A 27,261-nucleotide genomic window follows, 5' to 3' on the forward strand; every position below is an offset into this window, starting at 1 on the left:
CGTAACAAAGTTGGGCATGGACTGCTTGACCGACATCAATATCCGCTTTACATGCACGTCGTGGTTGGCACCACGAATGGGAGGGGAAGAGAAATGATCGCGTCGTTATAAATAGGGCATGCAGTGGAAGGCCTCATTGCATCACATCGATATATCTCCGAGAGAGATGGCTTTGAGAAGAGGAGCGACGCCACTTGCCATCGTCGTGGCCTTGTGCCTGATCGCAGCAACAAGAACAGAAGCCCAGCTCAGAGTGGGGTTCTACTCCCGTATCTGCCCTAAACCTGAGCTCATTGTCAAGCAGGAGGTTGAGAAGGCTGTAAAATATTACTCCATTACGTACCTTTCTTCATCTTGGTTGTTGTACAATCCTGTTATATGATCGTATCAGGGTTGTGATGGATCGGTCCTTATCGATTCAACATGGAGAACTACTGCAGAGAAGGATACACCCCCCGACAAAATCCTTCGAGGATTCGCAGTCATTGACAGAGCGAAGAGAAGGTTGGAGGCTGTCTGCAGAGGGAAAGTCTCGTGCGCAGACATTCTCGCGTTCGCAGCCAGAGATAGTGTTGTACATGTAACTTTCCCCTGCTTCTTCTTCTTCTTCCTCTTCATCCAGTTTCAAACTGAAAGCACGCAGTACAATATAATTAGAGTCTTGTAATACTTGTCAACTTGCAAATCGTTGGTAATGCAGAACAGAAAGGTTTCTACCAAGTCCATGCAGGACGAAGGGATGGAAGGATTTCCAGGGCTGCCGATGTGATCGATCTCCCTCCTCCAGCCTTTAACCTCAGCCTCCTCACTCCATTCTTTACCAAGAAAGGTTTGAGCCAAGATGACATGATCACACTCTCAGATAATCAGAAGCGTTAATGTCCCACCAAATAGATGTCATGTGGGCTGGCGATTGCGTATATATATATATATATATATATATTGATCTCTGTTGGGCGGACAGCCCATTGATTCAGTCGATAGTGGACTTTAATAGTCTACAACACACTTTAGCCTTAACTCTATTTTCTCATTTAATCTAAATCCTAATCTTTTTAACCATCAAGAAGTGTGGCAACTAGAGAAGAAAAAGCGGATAGTAGTGGTAGTTAGGGAAAAAAAATAAGAGAAAAAAAGAAAGGGAAGAAGACAAAAACAACGCAGAGACTATTTTCAATCATCACCTTAGGTTAAATCAGATTTATAGTAAACTCTTGCTGTAATTCCTTGGAGAGATTTGGAATATTATGCACAGTCCTAGTTATTCTCTTGTGATTGTTGCTTGGGTTTTGAGCAAGAGATTATGATATTTATATATTCATTATTCTTATAATGTATTTTCTCTAGTTTGTCCAATGATTTTTATCCTTCATATTGGATGGATTTTTACATAAATTTTACTATCTTATTTGATTGTGATTTCTGTATAATTTCATTATGTGTTATGCCCTACTTGTATTTGTTCATATACAAGTTGCTTTTTATCCCATCAACTAGTATCAAAGTAAGATTTTGATGATTTAATTTTTGTATTCAAACATGAAAATCGATAGTACTTCTCGCATGGTTAGCTTGAATGGAAACAATTAGATAACATGGAAATCATGAATGAATGATCCCTTGTATTGCAAGGATTTGTATGGACTTTGCAAAGGGATAGTGCAAAACCCACAACTATGACAGATGATGAGTGGAAGAGGTTATACCGAAAAACAGTTGGGTTTATTCGATAATAATTTGATGACAATGTCTTTTATCATGTTTCTACCGAAAGTTCTGCATACTCTCCTTAGAAAAAGCTGAAGATCTCTATAAAAGAAAAACAACTGACAATAAAGCTTTCTTGATCAGAAAACTTGTAAACCTGAAATATAAAGAGGGTGCTTCTATCGCCTATTAAACATATTTATGTTGGATTATAACTTAGATTGAATTGCCGGTCATATTATTGGATCAGAGCTAATTCTTATCCAGTTCAAACTGTCTTTGGAAAAATCCAATCCGTTGAAAGTTCTACCTTCTCAGTGGATGTGCGTCCACTGACCTGAATATACATTATGCAAGAGGTGCACTTGCTCACTCTCCATGTTTCCTTTTTCTATGTGTGCATGTGCACTTGCAAACATTCACAAGCTTATCTTTGTGTGTTTGTTTATGTTTCATATTTATGTGCCTCATATTAGCAAGAATTATCTACATATATTTGCTGGTCTACATCATGGCAGGCTCCTAGGTCATGGCAATGACAAGGAATATGTTCCTAGCCAGTCAAAGATAGTTTGTGTTCAAGTAACTAGTGGTATCATTGCAGGTGCTGTGGCATCTTGTGTCACAACTCCTCTAGACACAATAAAGACATGATTGCAGGTACTAATTTCCGACTGTACTAAGTTTTTCTTGGTTCTAAATTCTAATTTCAACCCAAAGCTTCGTTGAATAAAATGTAGAGTATCACTAACCAGTTATCCTCTATGAACATGTCTCTTGATGATGAGTTGCAAGCAATATTACTTCTCAGTTCATTGCTAGAAAGTTAAGAGACACTAGTAGTTTCCCTTAGTAATTCTAGACCAGATGATGTTGTCACCATGAGTCAAGTAATAAATAGTTTGTTGAATGAGAAGTTGAGAAAGTATTCAACAACATCTCAGATTAATTTACAAACACTTATTTCATATAACAAAGGAAGGTCAAAATCCAAGGATAGAAGCGGCTTATGCATGGGTAGAAGCAAGTCAACATCAAGAAAAGATATTGTTTGCTATAACTATGGTGAGAAAGGACATTATAAGAATCAATGCAAGTAACCTAAGAAGAACAAGAAAAATGAGAAAGAAGTAGAGTCTATAGAATCAAAAGATAATACCACAATTATAGTACTAGGTGGTGATTATATGATTTTGTCTTCTTTTGATAATATTTTTTTTTGTATGTCAGGATCTTGAGTGGGTGATTGACACATGTACTTCTTATCATGCTACATCATGGAGGGAGTTGTTTGCTACTTACAAGTCTAAAAATTTTGGTGTTGTCAAGATGAGCAACTATGGTAGGGCAAGCATCATTAGCATGGTTGATATCTATATAAAGACCAATCTTGGTTGTAAGTTGGTGCTTAAGAACATGAGGCATGTGATTGACTTAAGGCTGAATTTAATTTCAGTTGAAAGGCTAGATGATGAAGACTATGATGGCCGATTTCATAGAGGGCAATGGAAGCCCAGCAAAAGTTCTTTTGTTATAGCTAGTGAAAAGAAATATCATACCTTATACAGGTTGCAGGCTAAAGCTTGTGGTGAACAGTTAAACGCTACATAAAAAGATTTCAGAATGGAGTTGTGGCATAGACGATTGAGACACATAAGCGAGAAGGGACTACAAGTTCTTTTCAAGAGATAGGTATTGTCAAACCTCAAATATACATGTCTAAATCATTGTATTGATTGTTTTGTTAGTAAACAATATAGAGATTCATTTGTTAGTTCTACTTTATCTAGAAAGTTGCATGCCTCAAACCGTATTTATATAGATATATTTGGTCTTTTGATGACAAAAATTTCTAGTGGATCGATTAATGTTTCTGGTATTAGTAGTGTACTTTATTTTGTCACTTTTATAGATAACTTTTCCAGAAAAGTTTGAGCCTGTACTATAAAGATCAAAGATCAAGTTATTAATGTCTTCAAAACTTTCATTGAAAGGGAGATAGAAAGATAATTGAAATACATAAGATCGGATAATGGTGGTAAGCACATAAGATTGTTTATTAATTATTGCAGGTCACATGATATCCAACATGAGGTGATAGTTCCTAATACACCTTAGCATAATACAATTACAGAGAGAATGAACCACACAATCATGGAAAAGATTATATGTATGCTTTCATAGGCCAAGATACCTAGAAGGTTTTGAGATGAGACTTTGACGACTACAGTTGATGTGATTAACTTGTCACATTGTACAACCCTAGATGGTGATATTACAGAGCATGTATAGTTAGGAAAAAATATCTTCTACAAGCATTTGAGAGTGTTTAGTTATCATGTATTTGCATATATTCTAAACAATGAGAGATCCAAGCTGAATGGTAAGACTAAAGAATGTATTTTTCTTGGTTACTCACATGATCAGTTTGGTTATAGGCTTTGAGATATAGAAAAGCAGAATGTGCTTAAAAGCAGAGATATGATTTTCTTTTAGGATTAAACCATTAAGGATTTAAAGGAGACATATCAAGACTTATGCAAAAGGATTAGCAAATTGTGACTCAATTACTCCCAATATATAGGGTGATAGGAGAGACATGTAGAACGATGGTGTAGAGCCCGATTTTGATCTACCTGTAGGGCATGTTGAGTAAGAAGAAGTTGGGGAGCAACTTCTCACAAAACCTAAGTTGATAAGATCTTAACCTTCCAAAAAATACTCTACATATGAGTATGTAATGCTTACTGAGGTAGGTGAATCAGAAAATTACTAAGAAGTAATTGAAAGTGAATAGAAAAAGAAGTGGTTAGTTGCTATGCAAGAAGAGATGGATGCTCTACAGAAAAACCACGTATATGATTTGATACAACTACTAAAATGAATGAAGGTCTTAAAGAACAAGTGGGTTATCAGGTTAAGAATCAAGAATATTATTCTTATAAAGCTAGAATAGTTGTGAAAGGCTTCGGTTAAAGGAAATGTATTGACTTTGAAGAGATTTTTTCTCATATTATTAAAGTGTCTTCTATTCATGTTACTCTTAGCATTGCTACTAGTTGGATATAAAGATAGCTATCATCTATGGTGATTTGGAGGAAAAAAATTATATGGAGCAACCAGAAGGCTTCAAAATCAAAGGTAAAGAAAATTTTATCTATAATTTGAGGAAGAGCTTGTATGGGTTGAAGTAAGCTCCAAGATAGTGGTACAGAAAATTTGATTCATTTAGATATAAAAGAATGGTTTCAGATCATTGTGTGTATATTAAACGGTTTAGTAAGAATTTTATTATTATCTTACTTTATATTGATGATATGCTTATTCTTGGGAAAGATATATCTACAATTGACAGGTTAAAGAAGAAACCGAGTGAGTCCTTTACAATTAAGGACATAGGACCAACAAAGGACCAACAAAGCAAATATTGGGCATGCAGATTTTCTGTGATAGAAAAAACAAGAAGATTTGGTTGTCATATGAGAAATATATTGAGAAGGTATTGAAAAAGTTCGATATGAGCAATGCAAAGCTAGTTGGTTCTCCTCTTTCAGGTCACTTCAAGTTGTGCTCAAAGTAGAGTCTGTCAAATGATGAGAAGGAAAAAATGTAAAAGGTTCCTTATGCTTTAATAATTAGAAGTTTAATGTACGTGATGGTATGTACGAGACCAGACATTGCATATGTAATAGGTGTTACTAGCATATTTCTTGCAAATCCAAGCAAAGAGCACTGGACATCAGTGTAGTGGACCTTTAAATATCTCAAATGGAGCTCTAAGGTTTGTTTAAGCTTTCGAGGTAGACCACCTTGTCACGGACAAACTTCTAAACATGATGTTGGATGTAATGCTTATGTATGTCCGTATCTTTTGGTTTGTTCATGCTTTGCCCAACATGTAGAGGGATAGTCGAAGGCATAACAACCGATTTTTAGTTGGGTTTGGTGGCCTTCTTAGGCTTGTAAATAAATGTTGTATCATGTGAACACTTGTGAGAGATATTCGACATATAGTGGACCATTTTGACCCTTTGTTATGCAATCGTTCAGAGCTTATAAAGTATGTTTGTAATTTGTATTGTATATAAAGTATTTCATGAAATGTTTACTTATGGATCCCGATTGAGGCGCTTTCCCTAATCCATTTTCTCTTTTGTAAGTCCTAAGGGACCATAGGAGGTTTCGGGGAGGTTGACCTTTGCGGACGAACACGCAAGGGTACCGCACGACTTATGCAAAACCAGCTAAGTCCGTGATAGATGGTATCAGAGTGGGACAAGCACTCATAGAAACACTTGGCATGTAAATATACTTAGCGGGGCTACGTTAAGGGTAGTTAGCACACGCGCAATCATTTGGGGGAAAACGGGCATGGAGATGTAGAGAAAAGGAGTCGCTTGGAGGAGCGGGCATTTGAGATTAACATTCAGAGGAATGACCAACCCTTCACGCAAGAGGCATTACGAGAACAAGCAAGCTTAGAAGAATACATAGCGCACAAAGGTTGGAATGACTGAGTTCAAGCTACGACTCAACGTTGACAACTATACTTGATGGTGCTCAAGGCAAGCGAGGCGCTTGGTAAAGGATGAGACCATGCAAGGTGGAATGAGTTGCTCAGCGACCAAAAGAGTTGTGCAAAACTCACAAAGTTGAGAGGAATTGCTAACTCGAAGAATTAGGTACTCATGCAAGGGCTTATATGCGGACGATGGAATGTTCGTGGCTATCCCAAGGCGACCGAAACTTAGTGCCATGAAGTATTGAAACTTTCTCTTCGATATAAGAAGGATACGTCCATAGAATGTTGAAGTGTGCAGCGGGGGTTGTATTGATGTGGAGTCGCAATCTAGCAAGTGCGTTTGCAGGAGGCAGAATAATACACAGTTTGTTTAGCAAATCGGTGTAGTCCAAGGGGATGGTGGTCTCTGAAACTTTCAGAGTGAAGGAAATGAAGAGAGATATTGCTCCAATGGGATAGATATCCAGGAGGGATAAGTCCCGGCTTTCTAGAAGAAGAATTATGTGCAATAGACTGTACATGTTGAGGATGAGTACCTCAAAAATAACAACTCCACGAAGCTTAATGGACCGAGTGAGCGACGAGGAGTCATCACATGATCTCACTTGAGAGAATGCATTGGTGGATGCATTACGAGATCAAGTGAGAGAGCGACTCAAAGCAATATAAATGAAGGCACACTTGGAGTCGATATGGAGATCAGACTCAAGGGTGGGCTAACCCGTGGAATGGTGGGCGTGAGGGCCACCATCAATTCAATGCAAAATGAGGAGCGAAGCAACTTGGGTGTAACTTGGCGAAGTACCCAAGTCGCATGAAGTGAGCTGACATAGAAGATGTAACATGGAGCGGAGGCACAGAGCTTTCTTTGGACAGAGGTCAAGGACATGAACTCTTGCAGAGGCAAGAGTAAGATTATGTTGTTCCATGGGTCATTCATTCTGATGGAGTGGAGTCATCTTGCATGGTGCCAAAGATGAAGGGGGATTTTGGGCACATGCACCTTATCTCGGAGAAGCATTTGATCGAGGAACTAAGGCGACTCAACTTACGGAGGCGAAGTTGGGTTCAGAAGGCATTGGCACGGGGCAAGAAGATGCAGAGGCAGGTACTCTTGAAGAATATGCCATAGTGTTGTCATTTAAGTTGCCATGAAGGAAGCAGTGCATAACGAAGATTGTGTTGGTAGGGGCAAGGGCCTAAGATCCAGACAATGGTGCACCATTTTCAACGAAGTTAGTGGACTTCGGGATCTACTAGGCGGCGGACTATCCTAGAGTGGTGCTTCATCTAAGTGTAACCTAAGAGCGGGTGGATGAAGGTCGATTGCCGAAGGAGCGAACAAAATCAAAGGTGGAAGAGACCTTGCGATGTATTAACCGAGGCCACACATAGAGGGATCACAATTTGAGTTAATCCCATAAGGATTAGAATGCAATGGAGATGTCACCAAGAGGCGACATAGTATAGTAGATCATGGTGGAATAGTTCGTGGCAATGAGATACACAGGACATAGTCCCTTAAAGGGACTATATCATACGGAGGTATGATTAGGAGCTATTGGGAGCTCCACTTCGGTGAACAACACAATGGCAAGAAGGCTATGGATTCAAGGATTGAAGGCCATGGTACCGCAGATGCGGGTCTTCCGTGCGTGAATCGAGTTTTGCATCGGATAAAAATCTTGGTTATCAGTATATGGGGGCTTTGTTCCATCGAGGGAAAAGTTCGAATGCAAGTACCAGTAAGTCCCATGGGAGGGACTTGCGCATGCAGAGGTATGATCGAAGTAGCTAGAGAGTTAGACTATTCCAGAGCCTATATTCGCTTAAGGGAGCTTAACAAGTTAGAGGATAAGGTCGAGTAAGCGAACGTTGCTACCAAGGAAGCTAAGGAGAGCAGAATCGATGCAAACCCTATAACATGATGGCAGAGGCCATGTATGAGATTTGCAGTCTGTCTTTCCATCGACCAAAGGGAGCTGCTTGGAGAATACATAGGTGTTGAAGCAGGTGGTCGAAATGGGCGAGGAAGTGACGATGAGTCCAGAAGGACTTAGCTACCCAAAATCAAGCATCAGTTAGAATGGAAATGGACTCGGAGGAGAACCATAGAGACATATCTACTGATCATGAAGGAAAGAGATTAAGATACAAGGTGACGAATAGTAGGGCCACGGGCATAGCAGCGCCAGAGTACTATAGAGGCAAGACTTCCGTGAAAGTCATTGATCCCTTGCTCTCGTGGAGGGAGAGTGCTTGGTCATGAAAGGGGCCGAGAAGGTGGAACAAGCAAAGGCAAACTCCAAGTACCAAGACAAGGCTAAAGGGCAGAGGCCAATGAACTTGGTAAGACTAGTGTCAATGAGCTTCTCATCAAGATAGCCGAAAGTGAAGGACTTCGGGTCATGCAAGAATGCATGACCAAGGAACAAAGCAGGCAATACGCGGTGTTGTACCTTTGCTACTCAGTAGAGTAGGCGGCAGGGTTGATGGAGAAGATGGTACAATCCCAAAGGCGACCAAAACTATTAGAGACTTACTCCAAGTTGGGGTGAAAACTTCCTACATTCCAAAAGTTCGATGGCATTGAGAAAGTGAATCACAGTAGCTAACTCAATGCAAGGAGTGCAAACACTTCGAGTGCTTTAGAAGTGTGAGCAAAGAGTAGACGAAGGTCAGTAACCAACTCGATGTATGAAGTACAACCTTTGAGGAGGTGGGCAAAGTCAAGTAACCATTACCTTCTCAACTCTTAAGAGAATGAGTGAAACCGAGTACTCAAATTCTCATATCTATCCAAAAGAGGAGCTATGCACAGGTTCAAAGAACCTCACCAATGGTGATTAGTGCTACTGAGAGTAGATTATCCACTTCGTTTCCCAACAGAATGCCAATCGAAAGCGAAAGTGATACAAATCTACTTGGAAGTGACAACTAAGTGAAAGAAGAGTCGATGGGCAAATTTTGTGAAGGAATGACCCAAAACATCAAAAGTTTATGAGGTGATGCTCGTTAAAACTCCAACAAGCATCCACCCAGTTCAAGCAGCAAGAGACATTTGAGAGACTGGCGCATAGTAAGGATGGTCTTTTCCTTCATCTGGAGGATCCGCAGGAACCAACATGGATCAACATAACTCAGCCTACCCCATACTAGAGTCAAGAGTCATTGGCGAGTTGAAGCAGCATAGCGGATCAAAGGTTTGACTACTCAAAAATAACAGCGAAGAGCAGTTGGGAGCCAAGAGGCGCATTACAGTTGGAGTAGAAGATTGAAGACTCAGCAAAGGCGAGGAGTTGTAGTGTCGGCAAAGGCTTCGACGAGAACGTCGAAGGAATAAATTGGGAGAATGTCACAGACAAACTTCTAAATAGGATATTGGATGTAATGTTTATGTATGTTTGTGTCTTTTGATTTGTTCATGCTTTGCACAACATGTAGAGGGACGATCGAAGGCATAACAACCCCATTTTAGTTAGGTTTGGTGGCCTTCTTAGGCTTGTAAATAAAGGTTGTGTCATATGGACGCTTATGAGAGATATTCGGTCTATAGTGGACCATTTTGACCCTTTATTGTGCAACTGTTCAGAGCTTGTAAAGTCTATTTGTAACTTGCATTGTCTATAAAGTATTTTCTGAAATGTTACTGGATCTCGATTGAGGTGCTTTCCTTAACCCATTTTCTCTTTTGTAGGTCCTAAGGGACCATGGGAGATTCCGGGGAGGCTGACCTTTGCGGACGGATATGCAAGGGTGCCGCACGACTTAGGCAAAACTAGCTAAGTCTGTGACAACCTGTGTTGATAGATTATACAGATACAGATATGATAAAAGATATTGATATGAGAAAGTCTACATTAGGTTTTGTACTCACTTTTGCAGGGGGAGTTGTGTTATGATAATTTAGATTACAAAGGTGTGTTGCTTTCTTCATCACATAGGTAGAATATATTATTGCTATAGAAGTTTACAAAGAAATATTATTGATAAAAAAAATTATTACAAGAATTGGGGTTGAAACATAAAAATTATGTCGTGTATTATGATAATAGAGCGTCATCCATTTGTTTAAGAACTCAATTTTTTATTCCAAGCCAAAGCACATATATATCATATACCATTGGATTCGAAATGTACTTGAAGAGAAACAGTTGTAACTTCAGAGAATTCACATTGATAACAACGGAGCAAACATGTTGACAAAGATCTTACTGAAAATAAGACAGGAGACATACCGACAGCTAGTCGATATGGCTTCACATTGAGGAGTCATAAGATAGCCTCCCTTATAGGTTGAATCGGAAGGTTGTTGGGCAGACAACCTATTTGTTCAGCCCATAGTGGGCTTTAATAGCTCACAACCCACTTTAGCCTAAACTCTCTTTTCTCATTTAACCTAAATCCTAACCCTTTTAACCAAGATGTGTGGTGATAGGGAAGAAAAAAAGGGACATGATTGTGAAAAAGAAAAGGGAAGAAGAAAAGGATGATACAGAGACTATTCTCAATTAGCCAAGCAGTGTTATCATCTAAGGTTAGATCAAATTAGATTTTGGATATTGTGTACAATGACATAATCCTTGTGATTATTGTTTGAATTTTCGACAAGAAATTCTGAGATTTGTATATTCATTATTTTTATAGTAAATTTTCTCCGCTTATCTTATAATTTTTATCATTCATGTGATTTTCTACGTAAATCTTAATATTTTATTTAATTATAGTTTTTGTTTAATTTTATTATTTATTATGACCTATTTATATTTGTTCTTATACAAAATTTCGTTTTATCCTATCAATCTCGCGTAGGAGCACATACCGATGGCTTTACGGACTGCCCTTCCTTCGCCAACCGGCTTTACAACTACAGCAAGAAAGCGAGCTGCCCAGTTGAAGAGGCGGTGCCCTCCACGGAGCAACAGCGTGGTTCCCATGGATTCACCGAGCCCCTTCACGTTCGACACCAGCTACTACAGGAACCTGTTGGTGAACCGAGGTCTGTTCACTTCCGACCAGACCCTCACGTCGACATGGGCCACGGCCGCGAAGGTGAGGCAGCTCGCGGGCAATCCCATGCTCTTCCAGAGGAAGTTTGCAGCTGCAATGGTGAAGATGGGTAAGATCGGAGTCCTCACCGGGAGAAAGGGTGAGATATGCCGCTACTGCAGGAGGACTAAGTGATGTGTTGTCCGCCTTGACGCTACTTCCTGCTGCAGGACTTGGTTTGCTCCGCCCCTTTGATATGTGGCGAATGCTTAAATAAGAAGAGACGAGAGTGCGTTGATTTGTTTGGATTGTCATGTTGTTGAATGAGAATGTCAGAAATAACCATGCAATTTCATACGAGCACAAGGACACATAAAGAAACATTCAACTATGCATATGCACTTATCATCGCTTTTTGTTTTTAGTTTCTTTCAGGACTACAGCTCTGCTGAGAGTAGGAAAGAAAGCAAGTTGATGATCCAGGTGATACGACATGTTTTTGGAGCCCTGGACACGTCACCGCTGACATCACATGCTAAGTCAGAATCATACCGAGAAGTTGTTCCACCTGTCCCGTCCCGTCCCTCGAGGGTCAGCGACCACGCACTACTGACCCTCGTGCAATAGTATAAAGCCCCTGGCCGACCTCCGACCAAGGAGGGAGACACAAAAAAAATACAATCCATCCCACACTAATTTGCTCGTCGGAGGGACCACAACCGGGGATCACCCTGACGAGGGCTATTTTTGCAGGTGGACAACCACCCGTGAGTGGCGAATGTCTCAACCCGGAAATCACCATTCAGTATACAAGGACGAGCTACCAACCATCCCGGAGACGGAAAGATACGACTCATCATAAACGACGCCGGGATCTCAACCGACGCCAACCAGCACCCTGTCGTGAGGGCCTAATCGATCGCAACGTCCAACTTAGCCAACAGAAGGCTCACAACATCGACCCATGAACCTAGCCGTGCTAACTCATCAGCCACAGCGTATCTGTTTGTTAACACAAGGAATCGGTCATCTTGATTGAGAAAATAGACATCTCCCAAGAAAGCAACCGACGAGTCTTATCACCCAAACTCCACAGTAAATATTGCTGGGCTGTTGAACACCAAGATATCCGTTTAGAACAGCCCAGGTTGTCTAGATGACTCCACGTCGCCCATGGATTGGTCTATTTGATGCAAATACTGATGGGCAATTTACCTTGAAAAAAAGTCCTCCATGATAGAGTTTTACTGGATGGCACCCTCATGTTTCTTTTTATTAGAGAGCGTCCCTTTTTATTTAAAATATAAAAAAATATATTTGAGATCGGATAAATCCTTTAATTCAAACTCGACCAATCCAAGAGCTGGTTCGATTCACCTGTGATCACGATCCGGATCAAATAGATTTGGGTTAGGTCCTACAATGCAGATCGGGTCGGGTTGGGTTTGAATCATGAGGGAAAAAGTTTACTTGAGGGTTATACCAAACCAAGGTAGCATCGTCTCCTCTCCCTCCTCTGCTCCTCTATGGTAGAAAATGGTGGTAGCATCGTCTCCTCTTTGACGACCAATTCCTCTACTCTTCTTCGCAAGTCGTGAACTCTTATGTTCCTCTTCCATATTTGTAAATAGCAATAGCATGCTACCCTCATCGGTGACAAGAAACTCCTATATGCCTCTTTAGTATTTATATTAGTAGCAACCTCATCTCTTCTATGGTTGTGAACGATTACAGAGGTATAGTACATTAACCAGTATAGTTATGCGGGCGTGTTGATATATTTATGTTATCCCATTATCTTGATCATCCACAGTTGTGGAGATAGGGTCGAGTGAGCATCAGCAACTCGAATGTTATCGACTTGAGGTTGCAATTGATAATTGAGAACAAGATAATTATTGACTTATGAGTTCATTTGGAGATAGGGACATGTTCCATATAACTGTTATATATGCACGCTATATAGGAAGCTAGAGCTCACTCTATCCTTGCTTCTTATTAGCGATGGTGACGACGACGATAGCCACCGCTGACAAGAAGGTTGGCAATGACAACCGTCTTACCCGTTGTTGTTGCATCGATCGAATTAGTAGAGAGGTGAGTTGGAAAAAAATGAAGGACGATCTAGATCCTAAACATAATAAATCAAATAATTAAGATTTTATTGAATCCATATGGTCCAATTTAAGTCTAACAAACTAATTGAACCCAAATAAATCAACGTCAATAGGGTCAATGGATATTGAGTATCTTTTTAAAAAATTTATTAAGGATATTTTGGTCTTAATATAAAAAAACAGCTTCTAGTAAAAAATAAATATGAGAGCATATAAAACCTCATTATTAAATTTTTTTTTTTTTTATAAATGACCTAATATCGATACACTTCAATTTTGTCCGAGAGAGGAAGGGAGGGGTGTCATGCAAGATCAGCTGAAGGAAGAACGCCCGGCCTCCTGCCTCGTAGCCTACGCTTAACACGTAACCATCAAACAGGACTGCAAAGCCAGCGCAGGGGTCGAAGCTGACACCGGAACGGCAGGAAAGCAAGCAGGCATGTAACGCATGCAGCAGAGCTTCCTTGGTGGGAGTGCCTGCGAGCCCACCTCAGTCCACGAGAGGGCGAGGAAGGAAGGGAGAAATCTTGTGGTAGCATGTATGCACGGGGTACAAGCTTCTGCAAGAAGCGCCTCGCGCTCTTCCTCCTCCATCCTTTACCATACCCTTCTCAGTCTGTACCTCTAATTCATATACTCCATTTTTGCTGCAGGTCTGGGAGAAGACATTAGAGGAGAGAGAGAGAGAGAAGACAAGGTGGCAATACATGTTCCATTAATGCGGCCTCTTAAAGCTTGTCTCCTTCTGTAAACATAAGGTCCAGTATGCCGAGACAAGTCCTAAAAGGACGACCATAAGCCCACAGATTCCTGTACACGCATGTGCATGCATGAGGGGCGACGTCGGCTTGCCTCTGCTCCAAACGAGATCCCTCTCGTCCTTATGCGGCACACAGATCGAGTCATATGACGTCTGCGATATCGAAGCCACCATCGGCGCTCTGCGTGCACAATCTCATCCTTCATGGAATATATGACCTATATATACTACCACCAAAGCAGATGCAAAGCAAGTATGCGTTCGAAATAATGCATGGCCTGTAGAAACCACCACGCACAGTATGCTGCTAATCCTCCTGCACACGTACCACTATCTTTTCAACCTTGGGATAGATCAATAAGGTCACACAGTAAGGGAGAAGTGTTGCTGCTGATGCACAGGAAAAAGGCAACGGGGTCCCCATGCAAACCTTGGTTTATTGACTGTGTGATGGCCGCATCTGATTCCCCCAACCACATCAAGAATCGTTAAGCGTGAATTCTCCAAACACATAATGATCCAAACTTCAAATCATTTAGTATAGATTAGCATCTAAAAGAAAATTCAAGGGAAAAATAAAGAATGAAAGAAAGAAAAATCTAAGATAGATTTTCGAGATGCAAGGCTGACTAATGACAAAAACCACAGGAGTTTATAGAATTTTGCCAAAATTAATTTGGCAGTGCTGATAATTTACAGCTTATAGAATTTATCATCAACAAAGAAATACCATTGATGAATTTTCTCTAATATATCCTGAAAGTACATCAATCATTTTTCTTACCTTTTCAATTAAGGGAGTTTTTACCAAATGATAATAAATTTTAGATGGGGAATTAATAATTTGTTATCCTTCATGTCAGACACACAGATAATCTGAACTTACATATACACAGAGAGAGAGAGAGAGAAAGAAACATACCTTTCAAGGACAAGATCTTAATTGCATAGATGTATGCATAATGGAGTCATCATTCACATGTAGATCTGTTCAGAAACATGAAATAAATTTGAAAGATCTAAAATACACATTGCGGAACTCATATCTTCAATCCCTCTTGAATACCATATATGCATGCATTCAAGAATTTATTTTTAGATTTTCGAATTGTTTCTATTCCACATTTTACAGATTCATTGTATTTGGCACGAACAAACTTGCATGAGCCATGTTTTCAAGCTTCATCAAGTCAAAATCATGCTCAAAATGTAAGGCATATGTACTAAATGTATGAGTTTAATGAGTGGAATGTAAAATTTAATATCCAAATATGCATTATATAGTATCGTATTTGTTATTCAAAGAAGACTCATATTACGCAAAAAAAAAGAAGAAGAAGAAGAAGAAGAAAATGGTTAGTTAAAAAACTAATACATATAATAGTACATTGTCATTGGAGCAGTGACCTATCTATCATGGAGGCCAAAACAAAGAACAATTGGCAAAGTATATATAAGGTATAATACTTCAGTTAAGGCACATTATTCGAACCTATCTGAAAATTGAGTACTAATGCCAAGCTTCAAATCCTAATGGAATATGCATCCTTGTCATCTTTTTCATGAACAGCACACAATGTACTAATCAATATTGGTATCATGAGCTCAAAGACACCATACCTGGATGACAAATTTCGAGATTATAATTAGCATTTTCCAGAAACCATGAAATGAGATGGCTCCTTTACTATGTGATCTTCCCCTGTAGAAACCTTGTTTCATTCTGCATCAAAAAGCATAAACTCTATATCACTGCATGGAGTCAGGTAGATATGTGTAAAACAATATAAAAATAAAAATGTATCTTTCATATCCTTATTTATTAGCCATGCTTTTCTTTCAATTAAAAACCAGGCTCATTTGAAGAGTTTCATGGGACTAGTGTAGCTGAAAATTAAAGATATATCTTGATTGGCTAATACGAGTGATAAGGGTCAACTATAGTCGATCTCAAATAATCGGGACCTTACGGTTTTGTTGTTGTTGTTGTTACAGTAGAAAGTTATTAATCTTCGCTAGATCATCTCGTGAACGTACATGCAATCCATTAACTTATTAGGCTTTCGGAACTAAGATGTATTGATTGTTGAGTGGCACTCCAAGACATATGAAGAAGCAAAAACTATAACAAAATGTCTTTCTAGTCACAACTATATATATGTGCTAAAACTATCATAATAGGTGCAAGCGGAATAATTACTAAGGTTGACATTAATACACTGTCAAGATCATTAAGAAGCAATAGTGTATACAAGCAAAGAATATAGCTGTAACTCCCTTGAGATATCAGCAATGAACAAAAGGAAGTCACTGAGGGATAGAACAATGCCAGATTTTACTTGGGGACTAATTGACATTCATAAGATTGCTACCCAATGAGAAAAGTGGTTTCCTGAAAAATTGTTGAATTGATGGAAAGCGATGCCTAAATATGAAGATGAGTTTATCAAAAGATCCTGGAATCAATCATCTTCAAGCAGAAAATACATCAGGAGAGGAGTTGTGGGAACCAGTTGTATGCCAGGAATAGACTCCATGTTCTAAAATTTGAAGTACGACTACAAGTGCTGGAAACATTGAGCTATGTCTAAGGAGAAACTTCATGTAGGTTAATTTTTACATATATAAATCATACAAAGAGAAGCTTAATCTCACCATTTGTACCTTCTGCATTCCTTTTGTGTCTGTGGTTTTGATTTATTGTACAAAATCAACTATTCTTTGTAGGAGGAACACAGGCATACTTTTGGTATGTTCATCTCAGTACTGCTAGAACTAAATAAAACTGCAGCCAAAGCAAAGCTATTCCAACTTTGACAGCCTTTAAATGAGGTGCAGGAAGACAGGGATGCACAGTTCCATGATTCTGTCACCTCCGTTATAGCTCAAGCATGATCATAAAGGCATTAAGCTAATATAGGAAAGAAGAAAATGTATGCAGCTACAGATTGTCCCACCATACATTACTCATAATGCATAGTCAAACATACAATTGCTAACATAGCGGGCTATAAAAGGGAACCTGATGTATACAAGACAAGAAAAATGGAAAGACAAGGGTTTAGATCTTACCTCTGTTGCTCCAAAGCTGTCCGTCCTCGATTTAAGGAATGTCAAATCGACTTCTTTGGAACTTTCTGAAAGAGATGAAGCATTTATTCCAAGGGAAGACCAGCAAAAAGACATCATAAAAGCATTGAGCAAAAGAATGAGCGATTTCCCGGTGATAACATGGGCTCTTTCGGATTAGAATCCTATGAAGAGGCTTACGAGCCTTTATATCTTCCAGCATATGTACAGTTTGAAGAGGTAGATTATGAAGAACAACTTCAATTTGGATGCACCATTCCATCATATAAAAGCAGCACAAAACTATAGAAAGAACCTTCCAACTTTCGTCGAACACGGTTCGGTGTTCATCCCAATTGATCTGCAAGCGAATGATGATATCCTCTCTTATAGGTCAAGATCCAAGGACGAATGCTGCTCCTTGCTCGTCGACGACCATGAAGGCGACGAGGACTCGACGCTGCTATGCTGCAACTGGAGGAGAGGGACAGCAGACGTTTCTTGTGACCGACTGCCATCGGCGTGGACTTGTGATTCGGGGCTGACGAGGTTCACCCCGAACAGCCTGACACGCTTGGCGATGGCCTGGCTGTGGGCCGCCGGCACCGATTCAAGAACCATCGACAGACCGCCACTCCCACCGGGTTGCACCTCCGTCGGTGGCGGCCCGGTCATCGGAGAAGGAAAGAGAAGAAGTTGCCCCTTGACAGCAGTCGTGCTCGGCACGCTGCAACCATACCCCGCCAGGCGGTGGTCGTACGCCGTTGCCATCGCCGCCCCAGACGGCATGAGGAGGTGACCGGCCCACGGTCCTACCGACCGCGCAAAGGAGACTCCCGGGAGAGGAATTCGCGGCATCCGGGCTGGGTCGTGGTTCTCGGGCCGCCGCTTCCAGTCGATGTAAAGACTGTGGCGACCAGAGTCGCCGACGCCGCGACTGAAGGAGACGGTGTCCCCAGCGTCGAGCCGCTTCTCCTTGACGAACCTGCTCCACCCCTTGGTCATCACGTAGCTCTGGCTGCTGTTCCAGTAGGAGTACCTGAAGCGCCACGATTTGCCGGTGCGGTCCTCGAAGCTGAGCAGCAGCCCTTTCTCGTTGGCCGACGCGTCCAGTGGGAAGTACCTCTCGGCGTGCTGCTTCGGGATCACCAGCCGGTTTAGCTTGCCGACGTCGCTTGGCGTTACCACCTTGTCGAACATATGCTCCTTCTCAAAAAGATTATCGCCGATGACCGACGAGCCCTCGTTCCGCCTGAAGTGAGAGGATGAAGCCGACGGAGACGAGGAGGAAGAAGCGTAAGGCACCAAAGGAGCATGTTTGCAGGCTTGCCCTTGCTCTTCTTGCTCGTTGATGTGAAGCCTATTTCTTCCATGCGTGAACTCCATCCTCTTATCCCTTCGAATCCCAGAAGAAATCCACAATACAACACTAATGGCGATCTAGAGAAAGAACCAAAGCGGTGGGAGAAGAGAAAGAGATGTAGAATAGCCAGGTTCCCATTGACCCCTTGGCAGGATAGATAAGATTTTAGGTGCAGGTGTTTGTACTATATTGGTATGGTAGGGTGGATTATGCCTTTGTCCTACCAACCGATCGACTGCAGCAGAGTGGGGGTGGTCTTAACTTGTAATAATCCATGCTGCTGCTGAAAGCTAAGAGAACACCACATGACTCTCTCTCTCTCTCTCTCTCTCTCTGCCCCCGGTAAGTAAGTACATAATAAACAAAAGCTGCAGTTTTGCTTTTCATAGCTCCTCCTAATGCTGAAGCTTCACATAAAGGTAGGCGAAGACTCATGGATGACAAATTGGCAGCATCGAATAGGACAGACAGGATGAACTTGATTTGTGCTAATACGTTTATTAGTGGAACGGGAAGCCATAATTGATCGAAGCAAACATCTTGTTTCCTTCCACAGTATCGATGGCTCCCTGAGCCTCTACGGCTGTAGCTCATGGTGCTTTCCCCACGAAAGAGCTAATGGCTTGTGCTCCATGGCCATGGCGATATAAGGTTCAGAGGCTGCAACAGTTACCGGAGCACATGCGTCATTTCAGGCCTTAACGAAACTTGCAGTTCAGAATGAGCCACATCAGTCGCACTGACCTCCATTGTTGTGTCTCCTCTCTCCCTATGGCATCACATTATCTTCTCCCTCTCCTTCTCCCGTTAGATAGATGAATCCACGTCGAACTCACCTCCTCCTCCTCCACAGGAACCAATAAGAAGAAGAAGAAGAAGAAGAAGAAGAAGAAGAAGAAGAAGCGAGCGTCAGCTGCCGGACAGAGCCTTACGTCGTCGATGTATGGAGCAAATCAAAACGATTACGTGTGGAGTTTAGTACATAAAGGGAAGCCGGCCGTGGCTTTCTCATGCCGATGCCCTCTAAAAGAGCTGCAGCATTACTCATGCTAAGCCCACTCCCTGTCCTCCAACATTATCTTATTAGTTATATGTTGCGTGCTGATTAAGAACAGGAAAGATGAGCTACCATAGGAATTCCTCACAGGATCATTATGTATTGGGTATGGTGAGAGATATAAAAGCCGAGAGACTCTTTCTTTTCTGCCTCCACTCTTGCTGATTCCAATGCTAGTCGTCCTCTAACATGTTCTTTTGCTGTCATTAAAAGATGAGATAACAAGACAGCAAGCGAGCGAGCACAATTGCATGTTTTAGAGTGCTGGAAGCAGTGAACTGGCCGAGCTAGTTAGGAGTCAGTAGTAAGTACCTCATGCGAGCTATTAAATGACAATCTTCAGTTCCTTAAGCTCAATAATTGGGTGTTGGCCTGCCACATAGAGTAATGTGCGTCCTTATCTTGGTTTTCGATCTATTGTGGCTGCTATCTGCGACCACAACATCATGTAGGACCAGTGAACACGTTGGAATTCATTGTGTGACAGCGATCGACCATTGACAATCTAATCGACAGACATTGGCAGGTGGAAGGTCAACTTTGTTGCACAAGAAAATGAATACTTGTGTGCACGTATTCTACTCTTCGTTCAAGAGATCGATATCAATCCTTGAGAAAACAAGGAGACTGAGTCTCAGTAGATATCTAATGAAGTCATATATCATAGATATATCATCATCATCATCATCATCAAAGTGAGTTATAATCTTTGTCTAACCAATTATCGCCGCTTCTTGATGTCAATCAAATTAGTCTATTTGTACTAATTAGCTCACACGATGAGAATTGTCTGCTGCTTTATGTCGCTCACAACAATTATACTGTGATCTGTAGCCCAAAAGGTTGTTTTGAGACACTTGCCGATATGAATCCAACAGGCTGCTAAGTTCCTTTAGACACCACAAAGTTATTCGAGGAGAAAGGGACTTTAGGTGTTTTTGTATACTGATCTTCTCTCATTTAAAAGAACATTATAAGTTTTTCTAACTGATATTACATGAGGATTTTTTTTATGTTAAAGATAATCAATATGAATATGATATTGAAAGAGGACAAGAGGATAGACTCATACTGCTAAAAACTAAAAGAGTCAAATTTATATAATGGGTTTAGCCCACAAACTAGAAATTTAAATTTTTAGATTGAATTAGTATCGACTCTGATGCATATAATGGGTTTAGCCCACAAACTAGAAATTTAACCCTGATCAAATTGACTCGGATTCTAACAAGCGAATTTATGACATACTTATTATATAGATATAGTCACCAATGCACCGTTCAAATTCACTTAACATGAGAATAATATTAATGGATTTTAATTCCTAGAATACATATTAAACTTTGATGGAGAGAAGTAATATTAGAAGTCTCAAGTTGATTTATTATTATTATTATTATATTTTTTGACTGAAAAAATCAAATAACATTTGCAACTATTTTGTCAAACACAAAACAAAAAAAACATATTTTTTATGTTATTTGTTTTGTGCAGTAGTATTTCATTCCATCGGTGTAGTCAAAACATCCATTTCATTGTCAACAACAAAACTTAATGATCTTATCCCTCCATCAATAACAATAACAATAACAATGCAAATTTTATTTGCATGGCAACTCCAAGAGTAAAATATCTTCTCCTATTTATTATCTTGAATCAACCTCCATCGTAATGTTTTCTCCTTTTTATTATGTTGAAACAATAAGACTAAGCTTGACATATGAATCTAATTCATAAATCATAGTACAAGTCAAACATTGTCGCCATCAATTAATACTATTACACCAACGGTGTCACTCTACTTACTACTGTTGTCATGAATAAAGAACCATCACAATCAAGAATTTTGCTGCGATTAGACAATCATGATTTCCACATTTTTTTACAAGTAATTAATGAAGAAAACAATGGTAAATAAAAAAAATGAACACCATGAATGGGTTGATGTAAATTCAACTTATCTCACAATAAATTATGACAGTAAGAATAATGGTGCAAATAAATATATATTATTCCACAGTGCCTTGAGACTACAAATTGAGGAAAAAGGTGGACGTGTATCAGATATTTCCCAAGGCCATGGTGATGCGTCCGATATGGTGGAAGGAAATGGAGGGGACCCTCGGTGAGTGCGACAAATGGGGTAGAGCTTGCAAATGGCACAGTGCACATCTCCTTCTCTCATCACTGGATACTGTTGTATGCTGCTGATGCTTAGTACGCGTCCTATGCGAGTCACGAATACACCAAACTGTGGTTGTATGATATCGATACAGGGTGTAGAGGTTGGACCACCAGCTATAGCTATAGCTATAGCTAGTAGACATGGAGGTCTGTACCTTCCATATCAAACAAGTTGGGAAAGCCACTTCCCAAGTGGGACGGACATCTTTCCTACATAAGATGTGGACTCGCAAGCAACATTTTCCACTCCTGTACAGGGGTGGGTGGTGGTCATCAAGCTATCTATCTTCTTTCATACATGGAATTTGATTAATCTGGATGGAGGAGGATCTCCACTCCATGTAAATCTGACTGAAGCCACCACAACCTATTCCACAGGGGGGGAGGCCATCGAGCTCAGTTTGTGATCTTTTAAGCCACTTTTGAGTGGTGGGGGAATGGTCTCAGGGACAAAAGGCTGGCTTGGCTGGCTGGCTGGCTGATAGGGGGACCTCAAGCTAATTCCTCCACCCATCCCTCCTCCCCTGCTAACTTTTTATTCCAGATGAGAAAGGCCTTGTCTTCTTGTATAGAAAATATCAGAATGCTGTTATGTCAAATGGACACACACATAAGACAGTAGAAAGTAGCCATAGGACCATGCTGTTTGAAGGAAATCCCAACTCCTATACCTCCTCCTCTTGCCTTTTTTTTTTTTTTTTTTTTCTTCTTCTTTTTCTTTTTCTTTTTCATTTTCCATCCACGACCTCCACTGAGCTGCCCACTTGTCTCTCTCCCCCTCCCCATCCTCTTTCTTATTTCCCCATCGGTCTCTTTATATTCTTCCCATGTTTATGTGGCATCAAACCAACAGAGGTCTATGCAGTTTTGCTACGGAGAACCCTTCCTTCCCTCTCCCTACGATAGCACACAAGCGTGCATGATTCCTTTCCCATAGGCACAGCCATGTATGGGAACGAACAAAATCATGCAGAAAGAAAAAGGCATCGGGGGAGAGCAAAGCTGGCAGGTGGGAAACCCCAGAAAAGTCCTGCCCTCCAGGCAAGCTAGCTGGGCATCCAGTTGCCCACACTCCCACCCCCCCTCCCCCTCTGCAGGCACCGAGAGATACCGTTGAGGCTTCACTGTTGGGTCGCTTTCTCACCTCATCAGATGCCTTCGGTAAAATGGTTTTTACAGGACTCCAACAGAAAAGGCTCTACTCTCTGCAGGCGTAGCTTCATCTCATGTGTTTTGTTAGGTAGTGGACGTCAAGCACCGATCGGTGCAGCAGCTGGTCCTCTTGCTGCTGCTGCTGCTGCTGCTGCGTGCAAAAAGAACACTGAGAACACCAGCTCTCTCGATGCCGCCACCAACCTTCACCGGTCGAATAATTTAGATGCGCATCTCACGCGCCCCTTAGGTGTAACAGGTTAATTTAGATGCGCGTCTCACCAATGATGATGAGATTAGGGCAGTGGAGATCCCGTGTCCCGATGTGCGGCGGATCCGATCGAACAATATGTCCATCTGACCGCACATCTGCGTGGTATGGTGACCACGCATCACCGGCCTCCGCCGGGTCCCACTGGGCCTGCTTCTAGGGTCGCCTCGCACGTTTATTTTGGATGCCTGCGTGGTTTGGTCCGAACGAGAGCACATAGGCTTGAAGCCGAAGCAACCCACAAAGGGTTGCACAATCCTCACCATAAGCGAATATTTTTAGTATTAAGTATACTATATTTCCAAGCTGGTATTTCACGTAATACCCATCAGGATATTCTCTTCACTAGTAGTAGTTAGGGTCCTAATACAGGTTCACATATCCGTTACTTGCCAGACTTCAAGCAAGCAAGTTGACACTCCAATTCACTAGAATTCAATGGTCTAGGATACTACAGAGAGTGCACATTGATACTGGGTTAGCCAACTCATATGCATTGATATGACAATATGGACACTGACCAACGATTGAGAAAAAGTATCAAATCAATATATCTCATATGTTACAGCTATTATGATTCATTATTATTTCAGAAACAATCATGTCTGGTCAGTACTGATAAACATAGCTTCCAAGAGTTTCGAATAAACGTTACTTCAATCCAAAGTCAATTTTGTTTTCTCAGGGAGAGAATTTTGAAACCAGATTTGCTATTATTCTGTCTACTACCATGATAGATAACTGAGAAATCTGGATGAAAACATTGTATTTTTCATTACTGTTAATCTACACTTAAAAGAGTAGTCCGATAGGCATTGTTTTTTGCATACAAGAAATTCAACGAAAAACAATAAATTTGAAATGACTACAAGAAAAAAGTGTTTAAGTTGAACATACAAAGTTCGCATGGTGTTGTTAGTAGCAGTCACAACACACCTAAAGCACGAGGGCGAAGAGACACATTATGTAGAGTGCCTGAGACGGAAAACAAACATAATGAATATTTCAAATGACCATCAAACACAACTACAACTTATCAGCAGAAAGTACCTGAAATAACTTTTGTCACGGCAGACAACTGCTAAAAAGCATGGGTGGTCACGATCATAATTTCCTTTTTCTAATAGATCATTGTATTACCAATATAGACTGCAAAATGCATTTTAACCATTTGATAGATTTTCAACTGCAGTGTAGTTAATTAGATTTCTGCATTGCAGTCTAGACATGTACAAGCAAAATAATCTTGTCAAGAAGCATGGGAAAGGTGGAAGAAACTTGAGTTCAACTGCCATACCACGCCAGTGCCTTCCATCATAAGCTCCCCCTCCGATGGTTGGCTATCAGAACCATATGCAGAGGCTTTGCAACCTGCATGCTGTATGAACAGTAAAGAAACTCACCAGCTATACACAAATCAGATTCTTCAGCAAACCATATAATCAGGAGCTATGCTCATCAATGTAGCTCTTATGAGTCAATTCATTACTGATCATTTCTAAAATTCTACAGCCATATTTACTGATTAAGGTTGTTCATTTTCATTCAGAAAATGGACGTGTATTTTGCCATAAAAAAATTTTGAGCCAGAACCATTTCCAACATATAAAAGAGGGCCATATATAACTCAACAGATCCCAAGCAAACCAACTTCAAAAGCTTCAGCCATCCTTCCTGCAACCAGGGGACAAGTTATCAAGAACCTTAAACCTAGCCATATCAGAAGCACGCACCTCATTAGCTTTGATACTATTTACTTCACTAAGTTCATGTTCATAACATTACCTGGACCAGTCCACAGATATAAAGAAAAAGCAACGACTCTGGGACTCACAACTCAGTTCATCATTCATCTCATGCGAATCAACAGAATCATGTTAGCTTTCCATAGCAAGAACCTTCTCCGAATATCAGATGACTTGTCAGATTTAGATGAAATGGCAGCAATATTTAAAGCATGGAATTAACTAATTGAAAAGCCGGCAACAAAAACATCATTCCAAGGTGAAAATGATTTGCAAAGTTCTTGTCATCCATAGAGCAACATTCCAGAAAATTTTAGTAACATAGTATGACTCCATGATCATATTGCATTTTCTTCCTTTGATGAGAAGGGCCCCCCTACACAACAGTGATTGTGGCCCTCTTCCTGTTTGTAGGGAGCCTTCTTAGATACCTTATTTCATAATAATGCAAATGAAAGAATCATGAAGCTGATGGGAAAAAAAAAAAAAAATGCAGCCTGCGTCAACTTTCTCTCTTGAGGGTTCCACATTATCTGGGCCATGAGTCTCCTGTAATTCATATCAACTACTTGGGCACAAAATTTATAAAAACGTAGCATTATGCCAAGCTCTAAACCATGTTAACTTCCACCTGTGCTCATATTGTTACCTTTAAAACTGGAACATACTCCAGTAATAGGCCCATTGGATTGCCACTTGGTGCTAGTTGATCAGGGAAGGGTAAACAAGATTTCTTGGTCCGTAATGCTTAGAGCTTTGTTAGCTCAGGAGCTTTTCTAAATGACTTTACTAAGTGGTGGATTTCTATATAAAAATAATCGCCCTTGACCATGAATACATGAAAAATTATTTTGGAATTTGAAAATAACTTGAAACTATAAAAAATTAGCTATAAAAGAGACGAGTGGTACCTACATTACTACTTACAAGGCAGAAACCTTACATGTTGCTCAAATAAGCATTAGAAACTGGAAATTTGAAAAAGAACTAAAAGCATAAAATTCATTAAAATTAGAAAAAAATGGTCGTAAACAGAAGTGCATAGGATAACAGCATAAATAACATAAGACAGCAAGGGCACCATTCATTAGCTTCCAGACCAAATTCACTGAGTGCACAAATTACAAGTTCCATTTGATAGAATCAAGAAAACAATAATTCTGTTAGCTTTATAAAATTAAACATGTCAGAAGATATTTGTATGGGTAATATGAAACGATGGCAATAACTTAAATGCACAATCATATTTCATTTCCCAGAACACTATAGCAATTTTGATTCAACATTATTTTATAATCAGTTAATGTTGAAGAGAGAAAAAAAAGCATTACAAAATATGTTTGAAATGGCAAAACATATATGATATCTTTCTCAACGAACCACTGTCAATTTAGCTACAACAACACTCTTCCACTCCTTTACCGTTATTACCACCGTGATAAATTTATAAAAACGTAACATTATGCCAAGATCTTCAGCGTTGCTAATAATTAGGGTGGTCGAAACGTATCCAGGTTTAAAAATTGGCTAATTCCCGTGAAGTTACCAGGCGCTCTGCCGAGGTGAGGCGAGGCGAGGCAAGGCTTGAGCACCTCAAGGTGTGTCAGCCTAAATCAGGGCGTCCGGCAGCCCAGGTGAGCGCCTGGGCTCATCAATTTGTCAGGACTGGATCAGATCCTGGCTCGAGTCAGGTTCGAGCCATTTTAATTTGATCAAGTCCAAATAAACCCCAAACCTAAATCAAGTTTGTTTTGCTAACTTTCCTCACCTAATACCATACAAAGATTGAAAATGGCAGCTTTCGTGGAAAGCAACATAAAGCAAAACCCTAGTAATGACAAATATCACAACGATCTAACAAAATGCACTATGTTCGGATCAAATATAAATTGACTGATTGCGGTACCTTTATCAACAGTAGAATCAATTTCCGGTAGAGGAACACGTCCAAGAAATCCCATCGACAAGCTTGGATCGTCCCCAGGTTTCAGGTCACTTTCATCCGGTCTCAGCAATTAGGGTTTCAAGCCACCGCCACATGATCCCAGTCATCCGGCAGCCGCTCTGCGGCGACGATGCGCAGCGAGCGGAAGTGGCGTGGGATCGCAAGAAGAACAATGGATCGAAGGAGATGAATCGATCGAAGCATATGGATCTGTCGAGAACCCAAGGAAGAACATGAACAGGGCTCGACGTTTTTACAAGGGGGAAAAAAGAATAAAAGGGGTGATCCGTTCCGCATATTCTCAGAAAACGTCTTTTATGATGCCACGCTTACTACACACCGGTTCGAGCCCGGGACGGCGCATGAGCTGGACCTGTGTG

The 27,261-nt window shown here is 40.6% G+C and overlaps 1 protein-coding gene, 1 long non-coding RNA gene and 1 pseudogene across 3 annotated transcripts; 1 reads left to right on the top strand and 2 right to left on the bottom strand.

Annotated features, from left to right (window-relative positions):
- The first annotated feature begins 166 nt into the window (after positions 1-166).
- Positions 167-11,413, top strand: LOC135620064 (peroxidase 5-like; annotated as a pseudogene).
- A 4,113-nt stretch (positions 11,414-15,526) lies between these two features.
- Positions 15,527-19,092, bottom strand: LOC135583230 (B3 domain-containing protein Os02g0683500-like). The gene is made up of 2 exons (XM_065120755.1): positions 17,168-19,092; positions 15,527-15,818 (listed from the first exon to the last, which is right to left on the bottom strand). Exon 1 carries the CDS (start codon positions 18,548-18,550, stop codon positions 17,552-17,554), a length of 999 nt encoding a protein of 332 aa, XP_064976827.1. The 5' UTR covers positions 18,551-19,092; the 3' UTR covers positions 15,527-15,818; positions 17,168-17,551.
- Positions 19,093-23,943: 4,851 nt separating this feature from the next.
- Positions 23,944-27,163, bottom strand: LOC108953538 (uncharacterized). Of its 2 annotated transcripts, none has more exons than XR_001979326.2 (3): positions 26,843-27,163; positions 24,242-24,865; positions 23,944-24,166 (listed from the first exon to the last, which is right to left on the bottom strand). It is a non-coding gene; the product is annotated as an uncharacterized LOC108953538 (long non-coding RNA). The 2 variants fall into 2 exon arrangements; XR_010489312.1 differs by having other exon boundaries at positions 23,949-24,166; positions 24,242-24,569.
- Between the last annotated feature and the right edge of the window lie 98 nt (positions 27,164-27,261).

This window comes from Musa acuminata, chromosome BXJ2-8, assembly GCF_036884655.1.
Source record: "Musa acuminata AAA Group cultivar baxijiao chromosome BXJ2-8, Cavendish_Baxijiao_AAA, whole genome shotgun sequence".
NCBI classification, from domain to species: Eukaryota; Viridiplantae; Streptophyta; class Magnoliopsida; order Zingiberales; family Musaceae; genus Musa; species Musa acuminata.

Excerpts from the sequence above, each read along its gene's own strand:
- LOC135583230 (XM_065120755.1), bottom strand. The coding sequence starts at position 18,550 with ATGGAGTTCACGCATGGAAGAAATAGGCTTCACATCAACGAGCAAGAA.